The sequence below is a fragment of the Pundamilia nyererei genome, unplaced genomic scaffold (assembly GCF_000239375.1).
Source record: "Pundamilia nyererei isolate P.nyererei 1_Seehausen unplaced genomic scaffold, PunNye1.0 scaffold00052, whole genome shotgun sequence".
Classification (NCBI taxonomy): domain Eukaryota; kingdom Metazoa; phylum Chordata; class Actinopteri; order Cichliformes; family Cichlidae; genus Pundamilia; species Pundamilia nyererei.
In genome coordinates, this window is record NW_005187453.1 from 1,100,825 (window position 1) to 1,126,550 (window position 25,726).

The 25,726-nt window shown below is 39.5% G+C and overlaps 2 protein-coding genes across 3 annotated transcripts in view; both read left to right on the top strand.

Moving 5' to 3' along the window:
- The window catches only part of exoc4 (exocyst complex component 4), a 145,163-nt gene extending 134,468 nt beyond the window's left edge, over window positions 1–10,695 (top strand). Inside the window, exon 20 of the mRNA XM_005733441.1 lies at window positions 8,806–10,695. Coding sequence (XP_005733498.1) covers window positions 8,806–9,043 — 238 coding nt within the window. The 3' untranslated portion in view covers window positions 9,044–10,695. The remainder of the gene's footprint in view (window positions 1–8,805) is intronic.
- Window positions 10,696–11,938: 1,243 nt separating this feature from the next.
- lrguk (leucine-rich repeats and guanylate kinase domain containing) lies at window positions 11,939–25,245 on the top strand. Of its 2 annotated transcripts, XM_005733442.1 has the most exons (21): window positions 11,939–12,195; window positions 12,404–12,457; window positions 12,720–12,821; window positions 13,892–13,973; window positions 14,139–14,239; window positions 14,514–14,595; window positions 14,716–14,840; window positions 15,919–16,062; window positions 16,425–16,505; window positions 16,669–16,755; window positions 16,926–17,032; window positions 17,592–17,711; window positions 18,156–18,252; window positions 19,882–19,995; window positions 20,070–20,271; window positions 21,014–21,130; window positions 21,962–22,116; window positions 22,293–22,381; window positions 22,745–22,813; window positions 23,967–24,085; window positions 24,584–25,245. In XM_005733442.1, the coding sequence occupies exons 1-21, from the start codon at window positions 12,190–12,192 to the stop codon at window positions 24,805–24,807; spliced, it is 2,277 nt and encodes a 758-aa protein (XP_005733499.1). In that variant the 5' UTR covers window positions 11,939–12,189; the 3' UTR covers window positions 24,808–25,245. The 2 variants fall into 2 exon arrangements, with proteins under 2 accessions (XP_005733499.1, XP_005733500.1); XM_005733443.1 differs by lacking the exon at window positions 12,404–12,457.
- The last annotated feature ends 481 nt before the right edge of the window (window positions 25,246–25,726 follow it).

The window sequence follows — 25,726 nt, forward strand, 5'->3', positions numbered from 1 at the left end:
CCACCTGAAGAATTCTTTTTTTTGTCTAGAAAACTGCAGAACTAAACCAACATCTCGTAAGAAATGGGAAAGATAGCTGAAGAAGCACAAAAATAATGACTGATGTCACAGATCTGCTGCTTTGATCTTGAGTCACTATTATTTTTTATGTGTTGGGGAAAAAAACTGATCTTTAACACATGTGTGGTGCTAATGGCATATTAAACAGTTGGATCAGTGGGAGCAGAAAGTTGCTGATCCATACCTGAATGCCAAAACAAAGAAAAACATGCATTATCTGTTTAAGTGTGAAAGTACTGTTGAGGACAATAAAGAGGATAAGAAAGTCAAGAAGCCCCGTTGTTGCTGTCAGAGGTATTTGTTACTGCAGCAACAAGCTTTGGATTCCAGCTTATTCAAAGGTTGATCCACAGACTCTCCCATTATTCCTCCTCCTCCTCCTCCTCCTCCTCCTCCTCCTCATCATCATCATCATCATCATCATCATTATCCCCCTTCTAACTAATGTGTTGTTCCAAATGTGCTGACAGAGGCAGTCTGTAATGACCTTAATATTGTGCATGCTAGAAATTAGGGGAAACGAATTGCGCCAAATCCTTTCTTTTTCTCACTTTTCCTTCTCTTTTGTCTTTTTGTTCTATACACCCCCACCCCCGCCACAACTCCTGTGCCATTGACATACATATCTCTCTGCCCTGTTCTGCATCTCCACATCGTAAATTGAAAGAATATTCGTTGTTGAGGAGGGGGAAGGGGAAGTTAATTAAAATTTAATAGAGCACACTACAGAGGGACGTTGATGCTTACACACAGCCACACAAAAGCTACTAAAAGCTGATTATAGCCCTTATAGATGGAAGTTCTGGAGGAAGCAGGTGGAAATTGGTGAAAGTAAATGTGTGTGTTGAGGATGGAGCCCATAAAATCTTTAACGATAATGGCAGTCAACATGAGAATTTACTTTGGTTTTGTGTGAAAAAACAAGAATGCTGGCTTCATTAACTGGTTTCAGACGAGAGGAGAAGGCAAAAAATGTGTGTGTGTGTGTGCGTGAGTGTTATGATGTGTGTGTTTCACTAGGGGTTCTTTCTTGATGGTGGGGCACTGAGAGATTTTAATCTTATTAACAGCCCTTACTCTGTTTGGCAAATGGCCTTCCAACTGCTTGGGTAATGAACTGTTTGAAAGTGTTTTCAGCACACACTAACATACATCACTCAGACACATGGGTAGATAGACACACACACACCTTAAGCTTTCTCTTGCTTAGCCCAGCCCGCTTCCATCTGCACTGAATAGAGACCAGAAGCTTTACAGTCACTCTGAACAGCCAGCAGACAGTTTAGCACTGGGATTGTTTTGATAATTAGATGGTACAAAACAGACATCAAAACACTGTTCACCAAAAAGTTGGGAAGCTATTGACTTGCACAGTATTTAAGCAGGTTTATCTGAAAATCGTATGAGGCAACATGTCAAATGATAAGACAGGGGAATGAATTTTGCTTCTTTTTTAAAAAAAAAAAAAGCTAAAACAAACAAATAAAAATGTCTGGAGGAACATGTAACAGCTAATTTGATTAATTTGCAACAAGTTAGTAATATGATTTAGTGAAAGAAGAGCACCCTGGAAAGGCTGAGTGTTTGAGGAGTGGATAAGCTAATTAAGTTAACAGATTCAGAAAGTCCAAAAATGTTCTACAGAGGGGATGAGGCTGAAACCAGCTTGAAATGCCAGTGATCTTCATGGATGTCAGACAAGAAATTAATGACCACATTGTCTGGGCTTGAGCTCTTTTAAAGTTAACTTGGAAAATGGTTCTGTGGTCTGTTGGTAAGAAATCATAGATACTGCTTGCCAATGCCTAAGACCATGCTGACTTGTTATGAAGTGTTAATACGGTACTGTAATGCCTAGCTTCTATGTTCTTTCAGCCTGCTAGTTACACTGATAAGTCAACCGTCGGTGTCCTGATGGTCACTCCTGGCTGTGCAGGCTTGACTCAGTCAGGATAACTAATGTTAAACATCAATCAAAAATAAATAATGTTCTACTGGAAGGCACATTAAGTGTATCATATACTTAGGTGTAATGAAAAATCTCATACTGTCCTTCCAGGAAAATTCCCTCCAGAGAGGGGAGCTAGAGGTAGTTATGTTTATTTTACAAATATTCAACCAATCTTCATACGTAAGTGTAATATCTGCTTCTTTCTCCCATCTGTTCTTAACATACTGGGTGGAGTGGGTCCTGTATGTTTGTAAACATGAGTACAGTTTCGAGATCAGCTTTTTATGTACTTTACCTTTATATGTGTCGACAAACATATCAATGAGCCCCCCTTCCTCAGAATAATCCCTTGCAACTTTAATATTTTTATTAAAATGGTGTCTCAATTGTAAGTATCCATAAAAGAGATTTTACAGTATGCTGTAATACCCTTCCAAGTCCATTCTGTAAACACCCCATCCAAATGTGCTGGTGTAAAATCGGTATCATATCCTACCCACCTTAGAATTCGCATTTTCCTTTCTAAATTGAATTTTTTACTTTGTTTAGTCCATGTATTTAAGGCTACTTTGGTGCACTCGTGCAAATTACACATGTTTTTTCTGTAGACTTATATCACCCAGTAAAGACTGTAGAGGTATATCCAATTGAGCAAGTTCCAAGTCTTTCCATTTTGGAAATATATGTGCTTGTTCCAATTCTTTCAACTTATTTGACATGATAGTCTGTTGCCTCTCTTCTTCCCTCTTCTTCCTCGCTGACCACATTATTAGTTTTCCTCTGAGCACTGCTTTCGCGGTATCCCACAAGGTACTCGGTGACACTTCACCATTGTCATTAACCTCCAAAAATTCATTAACTTTCTTAATAAATTCTTCACATTTTTGGTCATTCAAAAGGCTAGTGTTCAGTCTCCATACAATGTTTCTAGGCTTAATATCCAAATGTATCTTTAGGTGTACTGCCGAATGATCAGAAACGTCTCTGGGTCCAATGTTATATTCTATTATCCTCGGTCTTTCTGATTTGCACATAAAAAAAACAGTCAATTCTTGAGTAGACACCATGCGGGTGGGAGAAAAATGTATATGCCTTTGAAGAAGGATGAAGTTCTCTCTCAATCAGCCCAACCTCATTAAGCATCTTTCTCACATAAAGAGATTCCGGATTCTGCTTTTTTAATAAGTTTGAGGAGTCCAAGGTAGGGTGCAATTGTACATTCCAGTCTCCACCACATATCAGGACACCTGATGTCTCCGTAACAATTAAATCAAATATGGTCCTTATTAATGATTTGTCCTGTCCAGGAGGTCTGTAAATATTAAGTGGCGTCACTACTTTAGAGTCTAGAATTCCTTTTACCAAAATATATCGTCCTTCCTTATCTGCAATTTGTGAAGAGAACTGGAAAGAGATTTTATTTGAAATCAGAATTGCAACTCCCCTATTGGGTCCCTTTGTTTTTGATGAATAAAATATGTTTTTAAATCTGGGGTACTTACGTTTTTCATGCCCCTTTTTGGTTAGGTGGGTCTCCTGCCAAAAAATTATATGATGGCCTTCTTTTTTCATTTTAGCAAAGAGTTTACCTTTTTTAACTGGGTTTTGTAACCCATTAACATTAAGGGTTACTAAACTGTACTGTTGAAATGACATGTCTTGTATAAGTCAAAGCATTTACCTTGTAAGACCTGGGTGATAAAACAAAACAAGAAAACAACAACAAACAAACAAAAACACCCACACAAGACATACATTTGTCAAAATTTGAAACTTGAACTTGAACTAAAACAGAACAAATGAGAGAACTGTGGTTTCTACTCAAAAACAGAATTCCCCAAAAACCTTTTGGAGAGGAAAGCTCTCGTTTCACGAGGGGCCTCTCTTGTGTAAAGTGACGTCTCCTGAGGTTATGCATAAACTAAATACCACAAAATAAGAAGTAATCAAACTAACCAGAAAAGTACGCTCCCAGAACAATGTCTTAATCTCTAAGTACTCTTAAGACCGACATATAACTTTCAGTATATATTTAGATGTAAAATGAAACCTAAACGTTTACTCTAAATTATATTCAAAGTAAAGCTGAAGTGTCAATCCTCACCCAGGAAAAGTCAAATCGGTAAAGAAACTGAATTTCTCAAGTATTCAGTTCAGGACATGATCAAACTGTGTCCCTTGGTTCATGTCGAAATGCCTGGAGCATCATCTTGATATGCATCACAGCGTCCCGCTGTCTCCCAAGAAAGGTTCTTCAGCTTTTCCCGTGTTGCGTCCATGGATCGGGTCTGTTCTCCCACGAAGCTCAGAGCCTTCCTTTTCTTCAAATCCTCCGTGGCCTCCACCGCGCTATCATAAGTTACAGTGCCGTCACTGAGGAAGACACGGAGTTTAGCTGGTGCGGGGGTCTGGAAGCGAATTCCTTTTTCTTTAAGGACTTTCCTGATGGGGGCGTAAGACTTTCTTTTCCGTTGAAATTCAGTCGGATAGTCCTGGTCAAAGTAGATTCTCACTCTGTTCAGAACGACCTCTTTCTTTTTCCAAGCAGAGCGGAGCACTAGTTCTTTAATTCTGTACTCCAGAAAGTGAATCACCATTGACCGGGGGCTGGCATTCGGCGGTGGCTTCGGGCCGAGAGCCCTATGACATCAGTATCGCTTAGGGACAACTCCGATTTAATAAATGTTTCCAAGAACTCCCGTAGATTGTCCCCTTCTGTGTCTTCTGGGATTCCATAAACACGAATGTTGTTTCTTCGTGATCGGGCTTCCAGGTCTGTCAGTTTAGCTTGTATATTTTCTTGTGCTAGAATAGCTTGAAGCAGAGCCTCGTTAGCCCACTCCTCCACCTCCGCCACCCTCCCTTCTGCCCCATCCACTCTACTTTAAGTCTCTGGCAATTTCGTTTAATTTGTTATCAATATCTTTTCTGAAACACGTAAGTTCCGTGGAGAAGGTGTCTTTGGAAATTTTCAGGTCTGTTTTCATGTCCAACCTGGTAGCTTTTAGCTCTTCATGGATGGCGCGGATGCTAGCTTGCAGGCCATCCATACCCTCGTCGCTATCGTCATCTGTACCTCTTTCCATTGTTTGTTTTTCAACTTTTCCCGTTTTCATTGGTGTCTTGCCTCTCTGTTTACGACCAGTTTTCCCCTTCATTAGTGTGAAATGCTGTCAGAGTAATAATTCGAGTAAATTTGGAGAGTTTTGGTTAGTGAGCCTGGGAGCGCTCACCTTACACGTCCACCCACATTGCCTCCGTACCGGAAAACCCCTTTTCTTGTTTTGTTTTTTTTACCAACCAGAAGGACAACTCCTCTTCATTTTATTGATTCAATTGCTTTTGTTACCATTAGGCTTGTTTAAACATGCATGCATGTAATGGGAATAAGTGTACATTTTGTCAGCCCTAAGAGGCCCCAGCACTCACTCACCATTGCCTCCCCAAGCAGTTGCCTGCCTTGCCTGGGGGCATGCCTTGTCTACACATTTTCAATGGGACCTCTTTTTGAGTAATCACTGCAAAAGGAATAGCAGTTGCTATTACGCTGTAATTAAGTCCGTATTCACAGCGTCGATCAGATTGTTTTCAATTATCTCTTGTCAGCTGCTACTTAAATGGAGAGACTCCATATTTGCACAGCTACTTTTGCTGTTGTATCAGACAGATGGTCTTTTAGACTGAAGAAAAATGTCCAACAAAGACTTAGCAGGGGTGCTGTTCATCTCTCACTGCATGTGGAACTTGTTACTGAAGTCTACCTGGAATATTCTCTTAATTAAACTATACAGAATCACCACATACTGTTCTGATAGACACACACATTCACATTACCGAGTAAATTACACCCTCCACTCAGCTTTACCTCTGTGACTTTGGAATCATGTACCATAGCAAATAACTGTGTCTAAAACTAACAACATAAATGTTTACTACACAGATGTTTGCAGTGGTTATGTCTCTGCCTCTTTAGGAAATTACACAGAGACAATTTCAAGCAGTCAGGTGCAATTTCTGCTATTTTTGTTTTTCTCTGCTCTGTTCAGAACAGTCCGGTTAATCAGATCTGCTTTCCATTTGGACTTAAGGATGGCGGTTTGAAAGAGAAAAGCCTTCTGTTCAAAGCGCCTCCCTTCAACAAATAAAACTGTGCATATTTATGGTTATATTTGTTTATCTTATTAGATCAAATAACGAGGCGATTTGCTTCAAGTGCGTCGTTAAACACTGGCTCTAGAGAATGAAATGGGATTGCTCTTGAGCTAATGTTTTGTTTCAGATATTGTATAGATAAGAAAATGAGACCCGTTTTTCCTTTTTTTTTTTCTATTTTCATCTGTCTTACCTCCATTTAAGGAGTGAACTGGTGTTACTCATCAGTGTTGACAAGCTTCTTTACTAAATGAACTTAGGGATGAAAGCATGAAAAAGACTTTAAGCAGGATAGAGGGTGAGACAGTATGCAAATGCTTTGACGATCAAGGCCAACGCCTGCTGTGGAAGGCCAAAAACAGACATTATGCACCCCTGCTCTGCATTCATTTCTTTAGTCGTCTTCCTTTTCCCTCCGTCTTTCAAGCACTCCCTCGTTCGTTCTAACCTTTCCAGGTCTTTTTCTTTTGTTGAATATCCAAAATGACAGCACATAAAACACCTTGGAACAGAAGCTCCCTAAGTGCTCATTAACGCCTCGTTAGCATAGCAAATGAACATCTCAAGAAAGGAGTGGGTCTGGGATGGGTGGTGAAGCTAAACAAATGAGTCAAAGGATCTTTTTTGTCTTTCTACTGAGCCATATCAGAAATATCTGAATCCATTTACTTCCAACTTCTTCTGGCACAACAGAGCTTAACCCTTTTTAACCACATCCACATTTAATTTAATTTTCATCAAGGCCACACAAAGAACGTTCAAACATCAGTGGCTCTGACATTGTTTGCCTAGTTGCAACACCCCCAATACCTTTCACATGCTTTTCTTCTGCAAGACATTACAATGTCAGCCTTGTAATTATCTCTCTTTACTTAGAGCAGCAGAAGCCACTGCTGTTGACTGACCATCACCTGTCCTTGACCGAGATATGTTGTGTAGTAAACAGTCAGTTTTTATTCAGTGTATTAATGTACAACACAAACCCAGGATGTTGCTGCTTGTGTTGTGACACTGGGAGATCCAAGAAAAACTTGGTGTTAAACTAATATAATTGAAAGAGAGACAAAGCATATTTTTCACTTGTTTGATCTCATTTATTTCTGTATTAAATCATGGCTAAATGTTCTGCTACTAAAATCCCTGTGCTTTTTTCTGCAGTCCATACAGAGCTCCATAAAAGTTGCTAACCTGATCTTAGTTGTCCATGTGCACACTATTGGCCGTTACTATAAACATGCAATAGTAGGACTGTAGCTCACCTATGCCCTCTTGCTCTGGTTGCGTCTACAACCATCGTATGAAAGTGTAACATTTGTTGTCTCTTTAGGATTCCTGCATCTTGGTCTTAGACTCATTTTACCCCTGACCAAAGAAAAATTGTGTGTCCTGCTTCCACAGATTCCTGTGCATTTGCTTACCTCCAGGCCCTCTTTGTACAGTTATCTGTATTTTGTGTTCATGACAAGCTAGACTCCTACTGAAATCCATATTAATGGCCAAGTACTGTAAGTTGATGCTAATGAGTTATACAGTCTATGGTCACACGCCCACAAGAGGTCAACGCCTAAAACAAATCTTAAAAATGCTGTGCTCAAAACGTTCGTGCAGTCTCTCTTCACTTGTGTTTGGTATTTTTTGATCTGTATGTGTATTGTTCTTGTCAGCAGGTGAATGTGTGTTTTATTCAACAATACTTGCTCTCCTTTTGTGCTCCTGCATTATCATTGTGTACTTCATGGTCCTTTTCAAATGGCCCATTGAGGTATTCAGTTCTGGTTAAAGAGCTATTAATTCTGTGCACGCCTCTTTCCGCTTTTGGCTCTGTCAACAGCATTTCATTAGAATAGTCTCAGTAGTTTGTAGCTGTTGAATGGTTTCCCTCTACCTTCAACTCCCAGTGGCAGGAGGTTGAGGTCCTTGAAGCCCTTTTTCAGAAAATTGCTGCTGACAGCAACAGCAGTACGTGTGGCTTCTGTGTTTTCCCTTTGTTCTTGTTGTTATTTTTGATTCAGCCCTGGAAAAATGAATAACACAGGATTATAAAGTGTTACTGTTGCATGTAGCGTTTTCTTTTTCCCTCTCCCCCCTGCTTTCCCTTGATTACGTCCTCAAGGACGTTATGTATTCAATAGCGTTTGTTTGTCTGCTAGCAGGATTAGAAAAAACTGCAAGGTTGATATTTATGAAAGTTGGTGGTGAAGCGGAGCGTGGGTAAAGAAAATACCCATTAAATTTAGGTGTCTACAGTTCAGACAGAGCAGCTGTATCATTACTGGGTGTCTGTGTGTGTTTATCAATTTAATGTTTAAACCTTTTTCCAATTTTTACTAACTGGATGCTTTTGGACTGACACATTTTTATAATCTTCATCAAAGTTGGCACAGATTATCTCCACACCAACCCCAGAATTTTTTTTCCACAATGGATTTAAATTCAGTGTTAAAGTTCCCAAACTGTTTAGCATTTAAAATAGATCTGGAAATACATTGATATTTTATATGCAAACTGACCTCTGATAGAAGAGTGAACAGTTACCTTAGAAGACATCTGCACACTCTGATTTCCTCTCTTGCATCCTTTTCTTTGCTCATTTTGTCTTTCCAGTTAATTTGAAGATTTACAACCTTCCCTTCTTCTTTCAGGCAGTACTATGAGATGCTGTACAACACTGCGGATGAGCTGCTGAACCTGGTGGTGGACCAGGGTGTCCGCTACACAGAGCTGGAGTACATCAATGCCCTTTCCTTACTCCATCGCAGTCAGACAGGTGTAGGTGATTTGAGCACTCAAAACATCCGGCTACAGAGGCTGAAGGAAATCATCTGTGAGCAGGCCGCCATTAAACAGGCCACCAAGGATAAGAAGATCACCACAGTGTAATGATAAAGCAAGGACGTGGCATTCAGAGGGAGATGACCATTGAAAGGGAACAGCAATGCATTTTTCAGTGCGATGAACTCTGGCATGTTTTTGTTTCTTTCAAATTTTTGTTGCACAAATACGTGATGTGTTTTAGATTTGAGATTTTGGTTAGAAAACGCAAAAAGATGTTTGCTTTAGACACAAGATCTGGAAATCTGTTGATGGAAAGTGTGTCATCTACATTTCATACTTCCTAATGATGATGAAACACACTCTAGTCAAGTTTTGTCAAATAGATATGTTTTTTTTTTTTTACTTATATGAGCTTATGTGAATTGACTGACTCTACATGGGAAGGGAGGTGACAACTTGCATAACTGCAAGCCTTGCAGGTCCATTGGTCCATGTATCTATGTCACAAAGCAGCCTATATTGTCAATTTCCGCTATTTAAATCACATAATAAATGCAGCGCAGACGCCCGGACTCTTAACAGTGCTTTGCTCACCATGACTACATCTCCAGATAAAGGGCGATTGTCTTGGACACTCACCCGAACTTAGTCCCCATCTCATCTCATTTTCCTATTAGATCTAAACTGCTGCTCTCAATTACACCTCTTTCTCTCCTCTCCTGGCAGCCCCATGGGCCCACTGATTCTGTCTGCAATAACAGATGCCAGATTAGACTGTCTGAATGAGGCCACATCTTCCGCCTGCTGCCAATTTGGGTTGGTCCCCTATGATTTCCCTAGCTGACGATTGTATCATAGCTATGGTTGTTAAAAATCTGTTATCTTTTTTTTCCTCATAGTTCGTGCAGTAAAGTTGTGCGACTATTGTGGAAAGTTGTGAATCAATTAACATATTATTTTGCAAATTGGACAAAGAGACCACAGTGGAACAACTCTGCTTTTTTGTGCTAAGGCACATATGTGGCTGTACAAACCAAAACTATGCAATGCTGAATCTTTATTTTGCCATTCAAACTGCATGTGCTCAATCCTATAAAGTGAGCTAAACATATAAACTCAAGAGACGATCACAAATCATTCCCTTCCCCACAATCCTCCTTGTTTTTAGTTCATTAACTTGGGGGAGAAGTACTTAACAAGAGGGGGAGAGGGAAATGGGAGCCTTGTCAATACACTGGGCCCAGCGCTGGTCTCCCTGAAGCCCACAGAGCAATCCATCATAATGACACATAGGCTGGGATCGATGGGAAAACAACTGCGGAGCTGCTGAGTGGTTCGCCTACCACTCTGAAACGTACACTTGGTGTAAAATCTAAAATCTGCTCATTCATCTGTTCACTTCAGAGTTACTTTTATAATGTTATACATGGAAAACTTTATTTCAATGCTAAATGACTCTGTCAGGGCCGTGCCATTCACAGATGCTGTTAGACTACTATTGTCAATACAAGGTTCTTTTACTGTTGCCCGTATCTCACCTGCTTTTCTTTGCAATAGATCTAAATTTTGCACATCTGTTTAAAGAACTGATTTTATGTTTGGCATAGAAATGCATTGAATTCTGGCTTTAGTGGTTACCAGGCCTATTTCTTGATCTGGTTCTGAAGTGTCATAAATGCTCTGAAATGTATCTATTCTAAATGAAGCACTCACAATTTGACAGTGCATACACTAAAAAATAAATTCTTCAAATTCCAGTCTTTGTCTGTGTACGTTTCTTTCCTTACATGGTTGTAAAGGTCGCATTTTCCACTCTTAGATGTTCAGCTGCTAGGAGTTCATACACACATTGACCTTCTGCACGTGACAGCCTGTCACTGTTTTGAAGCAGTGAGGATGTTTCTGCCATGTATCACACAAGTGAGACAGATCCAACACACACACGGGGATTTCCTTAAGCTGACAGGTGTGATGTGTTGTGTGACATGGCTTTAAGCACAGAATGCTAAAGTGTATTATATTGGAATCAGAAAAATAAGTACAAACAACATCATCTGAAGGCTTTGTTGTTGTGGGCATTGTGTCCACTAGATATCCATATCTAGTGGACTCTTGTTGGCACAGGATGATATTTGACAAGGCTAACTGTGTTATTAGCATAGCTCTGAATGAGCCCTGGCTGATGCAAAATCCAAATGCAAGGGAAAGGGTGGACGATACAAGTCTACATTTAAAGGTTGCATATATGTAAGTAATTAAAGGTGCAAACAGATGAAATGATAATGTAAACTAATAAAATTCAGCACTTTTTTTGGGTAAATTTGATCAAATTTGTCCACAAAACGAGCATGAGGAGGCTCTCATAGAAAAACTTGTATTTATTTTGTTATGCCTATTCTGAAGTCTAAGTGCCACGGAAATTAAAAACAAAAACTCTGCTCCTGTAACCTATATTAAATTTAAGAAGGTGTTCACTGATTGCACAGACCAAAATGTTACCTGCTATTATTTATAAAAACCTGTTAAACCAAGGATTTCAAATGAATTTTACATCCGTAAGTGGGCCGAAAATGACCGAAACTTAGCTTTCTGTTTAAGAAAAGAAAAAAAGAAGAAAAAACAGTAACATTTCAACAGCGTGTCTTGAGTTTTTCTATATGATTCAAGATTCTTTATTTGTCTTATTTGTGATAAGTAGTAGCAGATGACAGAAATCTATCAGCATGACTCTTTGGGTTTAAACAGTAAAAAAAAGACTTTAACTTTACAAAATAAAAAGCCATTGGAACAAAAAACAGGCCATTTTCTCTGAATTCAGAGTTAATCTACTACATAGTTACTTTAGTGCAGCAAGAATTACCCTGGAGGAGGGGTTTATCGGTAGAAAAAGCTGTAAAACTTATGAAAATGGGTTAGGGTTAGTATCAACGAGCAGACATTAACGCTCGGTTGAAACTACAGGACCCATAATGCCATTCACTTCAAACTTGTCAGCGTTGCCTAGCAACGCTAGTGGACCTTTCATGTGAAAAGCTAGCTAACTAGAGTTTTTTTTTAAACTGTAAACGTCTTCCCTTTGACTGCTAACAAGTTATTCTGTCGTCGAGTTTTTTCTTTTAATGAAAAAATGAATGGAAAAACCGGCGAACAGTTTCCTTCCGCGTTGCTAAGCTCCTGCCCCCCCAGGGTCCCTCACTGACGCTGCTTCAGCAGAGACCCCCACCTGCACTGAGCTCGAGGAAAACGGAGGGATGGAGGTAAGGCTAGGAGGCTATGTCAACTAGTAAAAACTTTTTTTTTTTTTAAAAGCAACATATAGTGTGAAACTTATTATATTCAATTATTGCAATTTTATGGTTTTCATAACAAAAATGTGGCTCAGCGTGTGTCATTGCGCCGAAGCAGAAACGGTGAGTTCATTGCGCAGGTTGAATAAATCCTCGTGTTTCTGTTACTGTGCAACAGGTAAAGCAGATGTCCTTGTACAAGAGGTCTGGGAAAATAAAACAGCACAGCAAGGTCAAATAGTTGAATGCTTGGAATTTGTGGTAGCTGCATCAACAACGGAGCTAAGCAGAGTCTATTTGTGTGTGTGTGTGCGTCTGTGTGTGTGCTGCATGAATATGTGCGCTTTTGCTTTTAGGCTCTCAGGACTTGGTTCTGTTTTCAGTGGCCTCTTGTGAAATGCATGATGTTATCTTTACTTTTATGGCACTTTGTAATTCTGTACCTGCTGGGTTCACTATTTTAAACCTTACTTACTTGTTTATCTTATTTACAGAAGGATGGTGTTTTAACAGCTGAGATGATTTCAAATAGTATATTTCAACTCGGACGCTTTGGCACTGGGCTCCAGCACTCATTCTACATCCTTTCTCTGCCTGTGAGATACACATATTAATTCATTCATCCATGTTACTGGCTGTTTAATGAAGACCGAGGCTTTAGTAATGATTTGACATTGAGTCATGATCTTTTGCTGACAGTTAATAAATAAGAGCACACTTGATCATGACAATATAGCACAAGATAGTTAAACTTAAGGGATATGAATCTGTCCAGCTAAGAATTATAAACCATTGTGAATCAGTTTCATCTCTGTTGGTGCAAATGAATGGGACAACAAGTGCACTGGAGAGGCCACAACTAGACTGTTACATGCCCAGTGTGAACCTGCTCTCATCTGTGAGGAGAACAAGGCGCCAGTGGCGGACCTGCCAGTGTTGTCTGGCGAAGTCCAGTTAAGCTGCATGGCGGTGTACTGAAAGCATGGGTCCCACTAAAGGATGCTGGAACCTCATGTGATGCTCATTGAGTCTGTTTCTGACAGTTTGGTCAGAAACATGCACATGAGTAGCCCGCTGGGAGTCATTTTGTAGGGATCTGGCAGTGCACCTTCTTTTCTTTCTTGCACAAAGAAGCAAAAACTGGTGCTCTCTCTGTGTTTGTGCCCTCCTTTTGCCCTGTCCAGCTCTCCTTGGGTAGTGGCCAGTCTCCGGGTTTCTCTTCTACATTTTTAAGTGCTGGGAGACACAGCAAATCTTTTCCTCCATCCTGGAGGAGCTTTGAAATATGAATGCACTGCAGATGTCTTATCCTAACACTCATGACAAGGACACTGGCAAATAGCAAAACTAGAGACAAATCATTCAGGAAGAATAAAGATGGAGCAATGGTCTGTGGCCACCATCTGCAAAATCATTCCCTTTTTGGGGATTGCCTTGTTGTTGCCTCTCCAGTGCACCTGTGGTCAATTTCATTTGCACCAAAGCAGTTGAAATAGATTTACAATGGTCTGTGTTTCCTAACTGTAAATACTGAACTTTAACTGACTTTGTGATACTTTGCATACTTTAATGATCAAGCATCCCCTTAATTTTCCCTTAAATTAAGCAGCATAGTTTAATTTCAAGCCAAAATTAGGTTAAATTAATTTTGTATTCTTTGCTCTAGAGTCACAGTCTGAGTGACATATCTGTGCTGTGCAGTTATGTCCATCTTCAAAAGCTGGAACTGCCACACAACAAAATTCAAGGTGACTTTTTTTCTTATGCCAATATTATCTCCCTATTATACAGTGACATCATTCATAAAATGCCATACCATGATGTGATTAAAGCACATTTATTTGCATGTAAATATTTGCTGTCTTTGTTGTTGTTTTTTTTTATCAATTTTCATAACTTTCCCCAACTCCTAGATTTATCCTGCGTGAGCCACATGCCCTACCTTGTCGTGCTGGACGCTTCCTATAATGAAATCTCAAACTTCTTTGAATTCCAGCCACCCAAGAACCTAAAGGTAACACGGGTGGTCCTTGAGCTGACAGGATAAGACAACATTTGAGTGGTGGCTTGGGCTTCACTCTCAAGCACTATTCCCTCAAGATAGGGCTGGATTTCCATAGCCCATCTGTAGTCAGTTAGAATATGCTTACAAGGCATTTACTGCCCTTGAATGACAGTGAACTTTAGTAAATTATTTTCCATACTCTGTGAATTTAGTGGAAGGATTTCTTCACTAAGATGTCCTGAAACTTTTTTGACTTTTATTAACAGTGTGCTGCTATTTTCAGGAGGTGAACTTCTCCCACAACCGTATGACTAAAATGAGGGATTTGTCAGCCTATGCATCGCTAACTAAACTGGTTCTAGACTGTATCCTCACTGCAAAACATTCTCTCTCAGACACATGCTCTGTGATATATTAAAAAAAAAAAGATTTGTGAACTGCATATTTTTCCTGTTGTGTATTATTCTTAACATGCCTCTACTCAGACAACAGCTTTAGTGAGATCAGTGGTCTTGAGCAATGTTGCAGGCTCACCCATCTCAGCCTTGCACATAACAAGATCTCGAGGATCAGTGGCCTGGGTGGTTTGCCTCTCACACACATCTGCCTTGTAGGTTCTTCTCTATATATAAAAGGTGGAACTTCAAATGTAGATATTTTATAAATATGCATTTTAAACTGAACTCTTGTGTTTTCCTTTGCTCTTTTGGCAGTACTTCTGTTTACATGTATGAGATTACCTGCTGTCGTGCACACATTGTTGCTGCTTGTGTATATTTTACACATGTATGCACCATTTCACCTGTTTCTTTTTTCCTTTTTTCTCCCTCCCTATGTGTTCTCTTTATGTCTCTGTTTTTGGCCTTGCTTTTATATTCAGTAAAACCTTGGCCTCTTGTTCGAGAATCACCATATGGTCCAACAGCAGGCCCTTTCGCTCTCTCTCACTCTCTGCCTCTTTTTCTGCTTGCATGTGTGCACACGTGTCCTTTATCAGTGTTTCCTCATTGTCAGCAGCCCATCGGCCTGGCTGTGCCTGCCCCTCTCTGTAGATTTGCTTTGGGACCAGCTGCTGGTGTTTAGAGTGAGGCTGGACCAGTTTCAGCAGACACACACACTCACACACTCAAGCAGACCCTGCCCATCCAGCATCCATCTCATCCCTTTACTGACCCCTCTTCCTCACATGCTGCCTCCCAAAACAGCATGGCATTGTCAGCCAGCCTGTTACGCAGCCCATCACAGCAGTGACCCAGAGCTTCAAGGGAGCAGCACAGTCACCCACCCCTGCTGACAGCAGCCCTCTGCCAGGCAACATGCTTGGCAAGAGTAGGCAGAGGTGTGGCCAGACGGCTAGATAACAACTTTTGTCAGTGGAATGGAGTGAGAATCAGACTGGGGACCCAGACAAGGGAGGTGTGCCCAGGTCTTGTTCTTCAGTTAGCTGGTGTGCTGGGCTATCGCCAGGCCAGCTGTTTGGCTGTCAGTCCTCACCTGTCAGAAGAGGCAGGCCTGCCACTCAACTCTGCACTGATGGGAAAGAAAGTTCAGGCACCCTTCAGAACAACCATGACCTGTCCTTAATATTTATTGGAGACAGTCACTGAGTTTATCTTAACACTTGGACAGAGGCATATGAATGAACTTCATGCTATCATGTTTTTTTTTCTTTTCCTTTCTATGAGCAGAGGGGGAACCATCTGGAGAAAATTGAAGGGTTAGAGCACCTGAAGAGCCTGCAGGTTCTCGATTTATCTCAGAATCGTATCACCAGTCTTTCAGGCCTCGAGAACCTCCATCTGCTAGGCTCCCTCAACCTGGAGAAAAACCTGGTATTGATCTGAGAGAGTCTTCAGAATTAAACGTGTGATGTGCATATATCAGCATTAGTACCACATGCTCATAGGCAGTTACTAATTCTTGAGCTTCATATTGAAAATCAAATAGACTTTTTAGATTAAATTCTAAGATGAAGTATCACAGACTCATTGTCTGATAAGATGTGTGATTGGTAGGCTGTTTAATGCTGTTTCCAGAATACATTTCAGTACTTTAAGCCATCATTACAGATTTTAATAAGATATAACAAAATTGGAAAATACCTTAATCATAGATAAGGTCAATAATTTAACTTCATGGCATTTCAAAAGGAAACTAATACACTGTATGAACTGTCTGAGTAAACTTTTCACAGGTCAGTGAAATTCAGGAGTGCAAGCATATTCACGACCTTTTACTGTTGAGGGACCTCAGTTTGGTGGAAAACCCTGTGCAGGTAACCATGCCCTTTACTTACAAAAGGATTCTGACTATGAGATAATCTATTAAATGTGTTTAAATGTGCTGTCAATGACAGAGGTCTTCTTTCCTGTTTTTCTAAAGCTGTTTTGCCAGGCAACTTTGCTGACTGTATGTGCTTGTGTGAATGTAATTGGTAGGAGCAACCTGATTACAAGCTGGCAGTCATCTTCCTCCTTCAGCATCTGACTGTTCTGGACCAAGAGGCAGTCACTGTTGAAGAAAAGGTGTGAACAGACAAAACAGATAATACTGTTTGGTTCACTAAACTGTAAATACATGTTTAATCTATCAGAAGCTTTTTTTTGTCGCAATGAATAATACAAACCTAATGTATTCACCTAATGTTTTAAAGTCTGTGTGAACTGCTTCTGTGATTGTTAATTCTAATTACCAGGTGTCGTCAGTAAACATGTATGACCCTCCTATGGATGTGGTGGCAGCCAGGGATCACATAACCCACCTAGTGTATCAGCTGATGCAGCCCCAGGTCCTTTATGAAAGGTTCACATTGACATTTATTTAATATCCTCAGCACTACATGGCCACCAGTTCGTGTAACATTAATAAGTTTATTAATTAACAATTATTACTGGCATACAAGGAAGAGCCTGTAGCATTTAGGAAGTGCACTACAAGCAAAGGTTTCAGAACAATCCAGAGATTATGATTAACCACAATCAATACATATCTTGTAAAATAAAATATCAAGAAAGTTGTTTGCTTGAGCAGCAATTTATCCTGTTTATCTACACTCTAAAAGGAAAAAAAAAATTCAAGTATCAGCACTTTAAAAAAAACCCCAATCATCAGCAAATAAAAGCTGCAGCTACAGTAAATTTGCCATTCTCCTCTGTGCTTACCAGAAGGAGCACATCCATACTGTCCGCGAGGCTCGCGTTTATATTGACTGTAGGAGTGACTCTTGCTTTGTAGCTTTTTATACTTAAGCAGTGCTCATTTTTGGAAGGGGAAGATAACTGGTTTTGAAGCTAAGAGCGGGCGTGTAAAATTAAAGTAAAACATCTGAATGCTTCGTGTGTGTATGTCTGTCTCCAAGCAGTACACTTCCCAGTGCAGACTCTCCCTACCCCATGCTGGTGCTCACAGGTCCTCGAGGCTGTGGGAAGAGAGAGCTGACTCACAGACTGTGTCAAGAGTTCAACGAATACTTTGCTTATGGGTCAGTCTTAAAACTTCTGCACACATAGTAAGAATTCATATGCTGAGCTCTCAGAGCTAGTGCCCATTAGTAGCGCTTGTTTTGTAATACATTTGAAATTGCAAAAATACTATGAATTAAACATCTGACGACACAGTGGGTCCTTTAACTTTATATGATCTACCAAAATATTTTATTCTTATATTATTGAGAGTCAACTGTCAAATACAGACTGCTATTGGTAGCTTTGGCTGAACTTCAGAACATTTTTTACACTGATATATTGAAGTGACTGAAGTTTCAACATACAGCACACATGCAGAAGACATATTTCTGGCTCTCACTTTTAGTCACTTTGACAGTCTGAGACAGACTGAAAAGCCAGAGGTTTTGTCGCAGCTCATTTTCCTCTTACTAGCTGACTTAACTATGCAACTGTTTCTCTAATTGTATCTGTCACTGCAGAATCTCTCACACCACAAGGGGGCCGTACTTCGGAGAAGAGAATGGACTTGATTACCATTTTGTCAGTGAGGAGGCGTTTCAGAGTATGATTCACACCGTGAGTTAGCTTGAAGTTATTTTGAGCTATTTCGAGTGTACTAGGAATAGTTTTATGTGGTTAGTGTTTTAAATCATACCCACAGCATAATTAAATCTTCTTGGACTTACTTTAGTGCTGAAGTCACATTCAAATTGACTTCTTTCATTGGCTTTAATGAGTTGAGTAAGTTGTGTTAATTAGTTTGATTTGGCTGAACGATTTTAGTTTAACTGGCTGACATTTTTGTGTAAAATAATTTAGTGGAAATGTTGGTTGAATGGACCATTTTTGAAAACGTATAATAGACATGTTAATTAAATTTTATTTCAGAATGTGCTATTACAGCATCTCCTATAACTCAATTTAGGCTCACAAAAAATGTGAAAGCTAATCAAAGGAAAGCCATCAAAGAGTAGACACTGGTCAAAACTTTAAAACACCCTCAGGAGGGATCCACAAATGGCTCTCATTAAATACACAAGTTATAGTTCTCTTAGCCAGAGAAAAGTGGAGTCCTTTGGGTTTTGGGGCACATTTCTTTTCCATCTGTCTGTCTTGTCAAGCTGCCTGTTATGCAAGAGAGGTGGGGGATTATTTATAGAGGTCTGGGTCAGGTAGTGATTTACACAGGAAGCGCTTTGATGCTGATATTGATGCCTTTTGTCTTCTTGAACAGAGGTTAACTTTTCAGTCTGTTCCTCCCTCTATTTGATTTGTCCATTCTTCTCCTCCCACCAGTCTTCTTTTGCCAGGCTGTGGTTTATTGAAGTCTGGCCCTCCTTTTCTTGCTTGTTTTTGTCTTCTTTTACTTCTTTTACTCTTACTTCTCTTGTGTTAGTTCTCTCTTCAGTCCTCAAATGTGCTTTCTTGCAGCTTTACTGTCATACCTTCTTACAAAACTGACCCCAGTAATCATTTTTAATTACTGCAGTGAGATGCTTTATTTAAGAAAGGGGACACGTGAGACTTGATTTGGAAGAAGTGCTGTACATCTTATATAAGTTTTTAGTAAAAGTCATTTGAAATGTAGTGAATAACAGTTAATGAGTTTTCTCTTCAGTGTTGTTGCTTAATGTAGGTATAATATATGTATTTCCTACTCTATGCAGCGCTGAAAGGTAAAGAGGACACTAACTTTTGAGTCCATTCTGTTTACTGCTAATGGCTGCACATGTGGTTGTTTATTTGACAGTTTGCTGCTTTTATTGCAGATTTTAAAAAGTCAGTGAATGTGACTTTAAATGTCATGCATTTAATTAGTCAACATAAGCATCATAAAATGAGTTAAAACATAAAAATAAGTAACCTCATATATAATTTATATTAGAGCCGGAACAATTTGTTTATCAGTTTTTCCAACCACTTAACAGTAACAATAAGGTCAGGTCATGTGTGAAAAGTAACAAAAAGATTTATTTATTTTTCCCTGCCAGGTCAGGGCAGGTTCAGTTCACAGGTGGAATAATGGCTACAACCTGTAGCCATTATTAACAACCTGTTAACCCTGACAGAACATGCTGGGATTGTGCATGTATGTCAAATATGTCCCATTTTAGGAGCTCATAACTGTTGCAATAACGTGATGAATAGCGAGGCAATAAAATGTTCTCTCATTCTCTTCTCTTGCACTGGGAAATGTTATTTCAGGGTAAGTTTATCCAGACCATCCAGTATGGGGGGCATAGTTACGGACTTACCAGAGATGCTGTAGAGGATGTGGCTAGAGAAGGATTGGCCTGTTGCGTGCATATGGAGCTGGAGGTATGTGAAAGGAAAGCTCATGTATAAGAGTGTTAAAAGTAGGATATCTGCAGGCATTTTGTCTCTTCTTTCAGGGTGTTTTCAGTCTAAAAAAGACCTACTTTGAGCCTCGATACATCCTGCTCATCCCCACCCAGGCTGAAAAGTACATAGGCCACCTTAAAGCCCGTGGACTCTACACCCAGGCACAAATGGATGCAGCAGTGTCACGTATAGAGCTCTACGCCAACACCAACAGGCAACGTCCAGGATTCTTCGATAATGTTATTCCCTGTGGTACTATGTTGCTTTTATTGCTTTTTAATATTATCCAGTGGTTAATCAGATGTATTATAATAATTAGCTGTTGCAGTACAAAGTGTTCCAAATATTCACAATTAATTTTCAATGGGTATCAATTTGAAGCTATGATTCCAGTTAACTGATTCCCAGTGGAAATATTTAGATGTTTCTACATTTTCAGCCCGTTTCAATACAGAAAATTTGAAGTTGAGTTTAGTTTGTTATGATCCCCATTAGTTACAGCAAAGCAGCAATCATTCTTCTCTGATACCACAAAAGACTTTACACTGTGACAATGCACCACCAATAGCCTTTGGTGTGATTGCTCTGTTCATCATTATAGTGTCTCACAAAGATTGAAAATGCCCTGGCTTAGTGCAGTCCAGCTATCATTGATATAGCATTAGATGGATTAGCACACTCCACTAAAATCCATAAACTACACTTTCAATCCAATTACCACATGTATTAAAGGCACGTAGCCGCAGAATAGCTGTGTTTATCATTCCCTCATGAAAGCATTCAGACATGTTAGGGGTGTTCTTAATGAGATGAACATACAGAGAGTGCGGGCACTCATCACTTTTATTCACTGCCAGCCTGCGCCTCATTACACTAAGGTCGTCATCCCCTAACCTTTGAACCAATAACGGTTGAAGGGGAAAAAACGTGGCCCCGGTGAACAACAAAATTCCTTTATGTGTGTGTATCTGTGTGCCTGTGTGTGTGTGAGTAGATGACTGGGAGGATGCCTACAAGACACTGAGGCAGGCAGTGAAGGAGTACCTGTTGCTAGAGGAGCAGGAGGAGGGAGAGAAAAACAACAGAGCATCCCCTGACAACACCTCCACAGGTGTCTATGTGTTTGTTTATTAACATCATCATTAGCAGGTCCAAAGTGTCACAACACCAGTTTTGTAAAGCAAGACACGGGTAAAGTTCAATTAATTAATTTGTGTCTTGGTTTTGTTTTATTTGCTTGGTTTTTTTTATTATTTAAAGGAGCACTCAACCAATTTGACATGTGTTAATTAAGTTCATTTTCATTGGACAGGAAGTATTACTGAAAAACTGCAAGATAATAATATCATTGGTTGAGAAGAAGTTTTTTAAAGTCTGAAAATAATAATCCTGAAGCAATTAACCAGAAATTAACCTGTGTTAGAAATCAGAGGAATAAGGAATTTAAAAGATGTGACGGGTCTCACACAGCGCTATTAATTTCAGTTGTTATTGTCATACTTTCCCTCAGGTTTATAAAGTATAATTGCTAAATCATGGAGTGTCCCCTAAAATACAAATGGGGTTATAAATTACAACACGGACAGGAAATGAGTATTTTAGAGAGACAGCTCAGGTTGAGTAGTTTGGAGACAAATTTAGAGGGGCAGGGCTGAGATGGTATAGACATGTGTAGAGGATGGATAGTGGATATGCTGGACAAAGGATGTTAAATATGGACCTGCCAGGCAGGAGGAATAGAATCCCAAGTTGATTCATAAATGTAGTGAATGTAGGGGGTTAGTGTTACAGAGGAAAAAGGAAATGGAGACAGACGAAGCAACAAGAAGACTAAGTAGAGAATTATAAATTATATTTGATGATTTCAAAAATAAATAATGTCTAGAAGCTCTGTTCCGTGCTGTTTAAAACTTCAGATATAGACAGTATCTGTTTCTTGTAGGTCATAATCCAGAAGAGAAGCCACTGTCGCCTGTGTCAATGTCAGGATCGACACTCACATCACACTCAGCCAGAGCTTTGGACCCCTCTGATATCTCCTACAGATCATATTTTACCAAGATCCAAAAAGAGCTCCACCCTCAGAAGAGCTCCACTGTGAGTTACAGGATGTCTAATGATAAATGTATTGATAATGAAGCCTACAAATAAATTATTCTAATTTGTGAATATTATGTTTGTTTCTTACATGTTTTTTTCTCCCCTCCTGCTCTGCTTTTTAATCGCTCCACCCACCAACTTTTCTGTGCCCTCTTTGCATCTCCGTTCTCCAGGAGCTAGCTTCCATTAGGAGGCGTGAGCAGCTGGTGAGGGAGGCTATAGTGGGGAAGAGTCCAGGGGTTTACAGCCAGCTCTTCAAAAGGTAGAAACAAGCAGCATGCACTCCACTCCATTACTTAATATCAAGTGGGCACTTTGAGCTGGGCCAAATTGGTTTAATTGGACCACTTGTCCCAACTGTGCTTTGATGGTTTGTTTTGAGTCATTGTTTGACATTGAGGGTGAAGTGGCAGGTGCCCAAATAATTTGAATCTAACCGTTTGTTAATGTGATGGGTTCTTGTTAGAGGTGCACTCCACTCACTTGTCCTAAAGTACACCTGTTGCCAGATATGAATGATTGGCTGCATATTTTATTCATGCAGACTATTTTGCAAGGTAATGTGTGTGAACTTATGGTGGCGAAGAAAAACACTGAATCATTACTTACTTTTTGTTTTCCTCAGTTCTGCTCAACCAGCGGCGTCATCTGTGCATAATGATGATTCTGGTAACCTTTTTCATGTGGACAGTGGGTAAGGCCAGATGTTACTGTATGAAAATAACAATTACAGTGATCAAAGTTAGATATGATTTCACTCGGCGCATGATCGGTAAATTCATAAAAATGGCTTATTGATTTATTTTAACGTGAGAGAAGCCAGAGGAAGTCTTACAGTTTTATTAAAAACAACCGTGAGCTAAAGATTAAGGAGCAGGAAACGGCCTTAGCGGCGGTACTCTTGACTCCCAAAGCCTGTTTTTACGACATTACTTGTTTTTTTTTATCCAGCTCAGTTTACAGGTTTAAGCCATGCTGGTAAAAATCTGAACACACATCCCACACACGCATAGACACACACACACAAATACACCCACTCATAAATTCAGATTTTATTGCCTCTGCTGCTATTTAACTCCCCTGTGTGTACACTTACACTCAATAAACCTGTGTACTGTGCAAATAAGTATTTAATCAGGTACCCCATAATATGTGTGATGTGCACGCAAATGGGAGCCATCAATTTAGTTCGTCCAAAAAAAAAAAAAAATGTCATTTAAGATACATGCATAGAAACCTGTGCTGTCAAAATTAATTTGTTCCCTTCGGGCCCTCGTCTTCAGAAGGCAGGTTTCATCAAACTTGTTGAAAATCTGCAAGTTCTGTCATCGCGGTGTGAGTAATACATGCCTCCAGTGTGTACAGTAGGCATTACTCACTCGCTCAGTAATTCTATGCAGGATTCCAGACATCTGTCTCCTTGCTGGCACTGCTCTTAATAGGGATGTGTCTTTACCTGTGTGTGCTTATTTCCCATGTTGTTATTGTGTAGTAACTGTGTAGTCTTGCGTATGCATTCGTATACATACACATTGTATAGCTTCTAGGTAAATGGAAAATCTGTACCCGAGTACTTATTATTGCATTATTGATATTACTGTTGAATACTGTCAGTCTCTGCAGCAGTGGTTTGCATCACATTCTGCCTGACTTTCATTTTGAAGCTCTTCTACCCATTTCATTTGTCATTTCACTTTTTGTTTTATTACCCATTATTACCCATTACAACCATATGTTTGTGTTGTTGCCCCCATTACACCTGCCACTATGTGAACTTCCTTTCCACTGCTTGTCTGTCTCTGTGTTTTTGTCTTCCCTTCTTGTCCCTTTTTGCATTTGACAAACAGCTCGGATGATTCTCGTGCCAGCTCAGCTTTGTCAGTGCCCAGTTCAGCCGGCGCCTTCTCTGACTTAGCAGAACCGCTACATGTCTCAGTCATGGGACATGCTTCGGAAACACTTAAAGGTTACTAAGTAATTTTTTTATCTGATGTGTTTATATGTCTTTATCTATTTATGTTCTATATGGAAAGAAATTATTTTTTATATTTATAGAAGCCAAGGAAGTGGTGGCTTAATATGAAAATTATTCTGAAGGAACATTTTAAATAAAATATAATCTTTTAGTATTTTGCTGTATTAATCTCTATAATGAATGGTTTTGGGTAAAATCATTCATTATAGAGATTAAAAGGTTCCTTATGTGCTTTTTGTTATAAATGTGCTTTTTCATGTTCATATTAAATGTAGCTAACGTTTTGAATAAAGAGTTTTGGAAGCTAGGTGAGGGGCAGCCAATCAAAAGAAAGTAAAGCTTAAAGAGACAAAAATAGAGCTGGAAATAATTGTGACAGGTTATAACAGGTTTGTTTACTGTCTGTGGGAAAAACAGAAAATCTAATGATAAAATAATAAAGTTGGCTTGCTGAACTTCTAAAGATTGTTGATTGATTATTGATTTCAGACCACGTTCCATCCAGCCAAACACCTAATGACCCTCATCCAGGAGCAGATCAACTAGCTGCAGCTGTGTCCCCATGCTCTGATCGACGCCCAGGGTCCAACGTTAAGCCCATCCTGCCCCCAATCCCCACTGGGCGCAGGACCCCTGCAGCACCCAGCCTATCTCCTTCACCCAGCCCCAAACCAGGAGTGGAAGAGGAAGGAAATGCAAACATGGAGGGATAGCTTTAAAGGGATTTTGATTTCTGACACCTAAATGAAGTAATCCAGTTTTGTAAGAGTAAGATTTTGTAAGCATTAGATTAAAAAATGAGAAGAAAGGGTTGAAGAATATGTGTAAGTACATAAGTTAAAATACAAGCTTGTATTCTGACACTGTAAAAACCACAAAACCACGTTTGTTGCTTTTTTCAGTACACAGACGGGATATGTCGAAGCCAAACACTTTGAGTTAGATTAGCCTGTCACTCATGCTGCTGCCTGTTTAGATGTTTAGATATACTTCATTGATTTATACTCAATATGTTGTTTATCATGAGTGATGACACAGATTACTATAAACATGGTGACATTATTATTATTACTGTTGATGACACATTATTCTTCAAATTCACTGATTGGAAAGCGTGTTTTTCATGCATGATAAATATGATGTCTGGATAAGAAGCAGTTCTTTTTGTCTTCTCGTGTGAACATTTATATATCCACAGCAGAGATATTTGCTCATCTTTGAAAGTTTATATATACAAACTATGCTATAAATGCCATTTCTTGATATGATATTAATATTTTTGACAGTGTAATAGTAACATTTTATTTCCTAGTGTTCTGTAATCTCATCAAGTACAATTTGGCATCTCGATACTGATCTTTGTGTAGTGTGGAGCTCTTGTCATTGGATGATAAATATATCATTAATCTTTATCTTTTCTGATGGGATTATTTATCCGGCTGAAAATGCATTCATATGGAAGTTGTTGATAGATATTAAGCAGGCCACCATCATAAACATGCTACTATATTTTCAAAGTGTCTGTGTGTTGCACGCAGCCTTGCATGCGCCAACATGTTTGTGGGTTTGGCACAGTGTCTATTAGTGAGTCGTATTAAATAGAAATTGCCATTCGTCACAGATGTGTGCATT

What these genes read in the sequence shown, in the direction of transcription:
- lrguk (XM_005733442.1), top strand. An exon ending in AACTAAACTGGTTCTAGACT is followed by an intron (nt 14,596 to 14,715) that starts GTATCCTCACTG and finishes GCCTCTACTCAG; the next exon opens with ACAACAGCTTTAGTGAGATC. An exon ending in CAGTCACTGTTGAAGAAAAG is followed by an intron (nt 16,756 to 16,925) that starts GTGTGAACAGAC and finishes TCTAATTACCAG; the next exon opens with GTGTCGTCAGTAAACATGTA.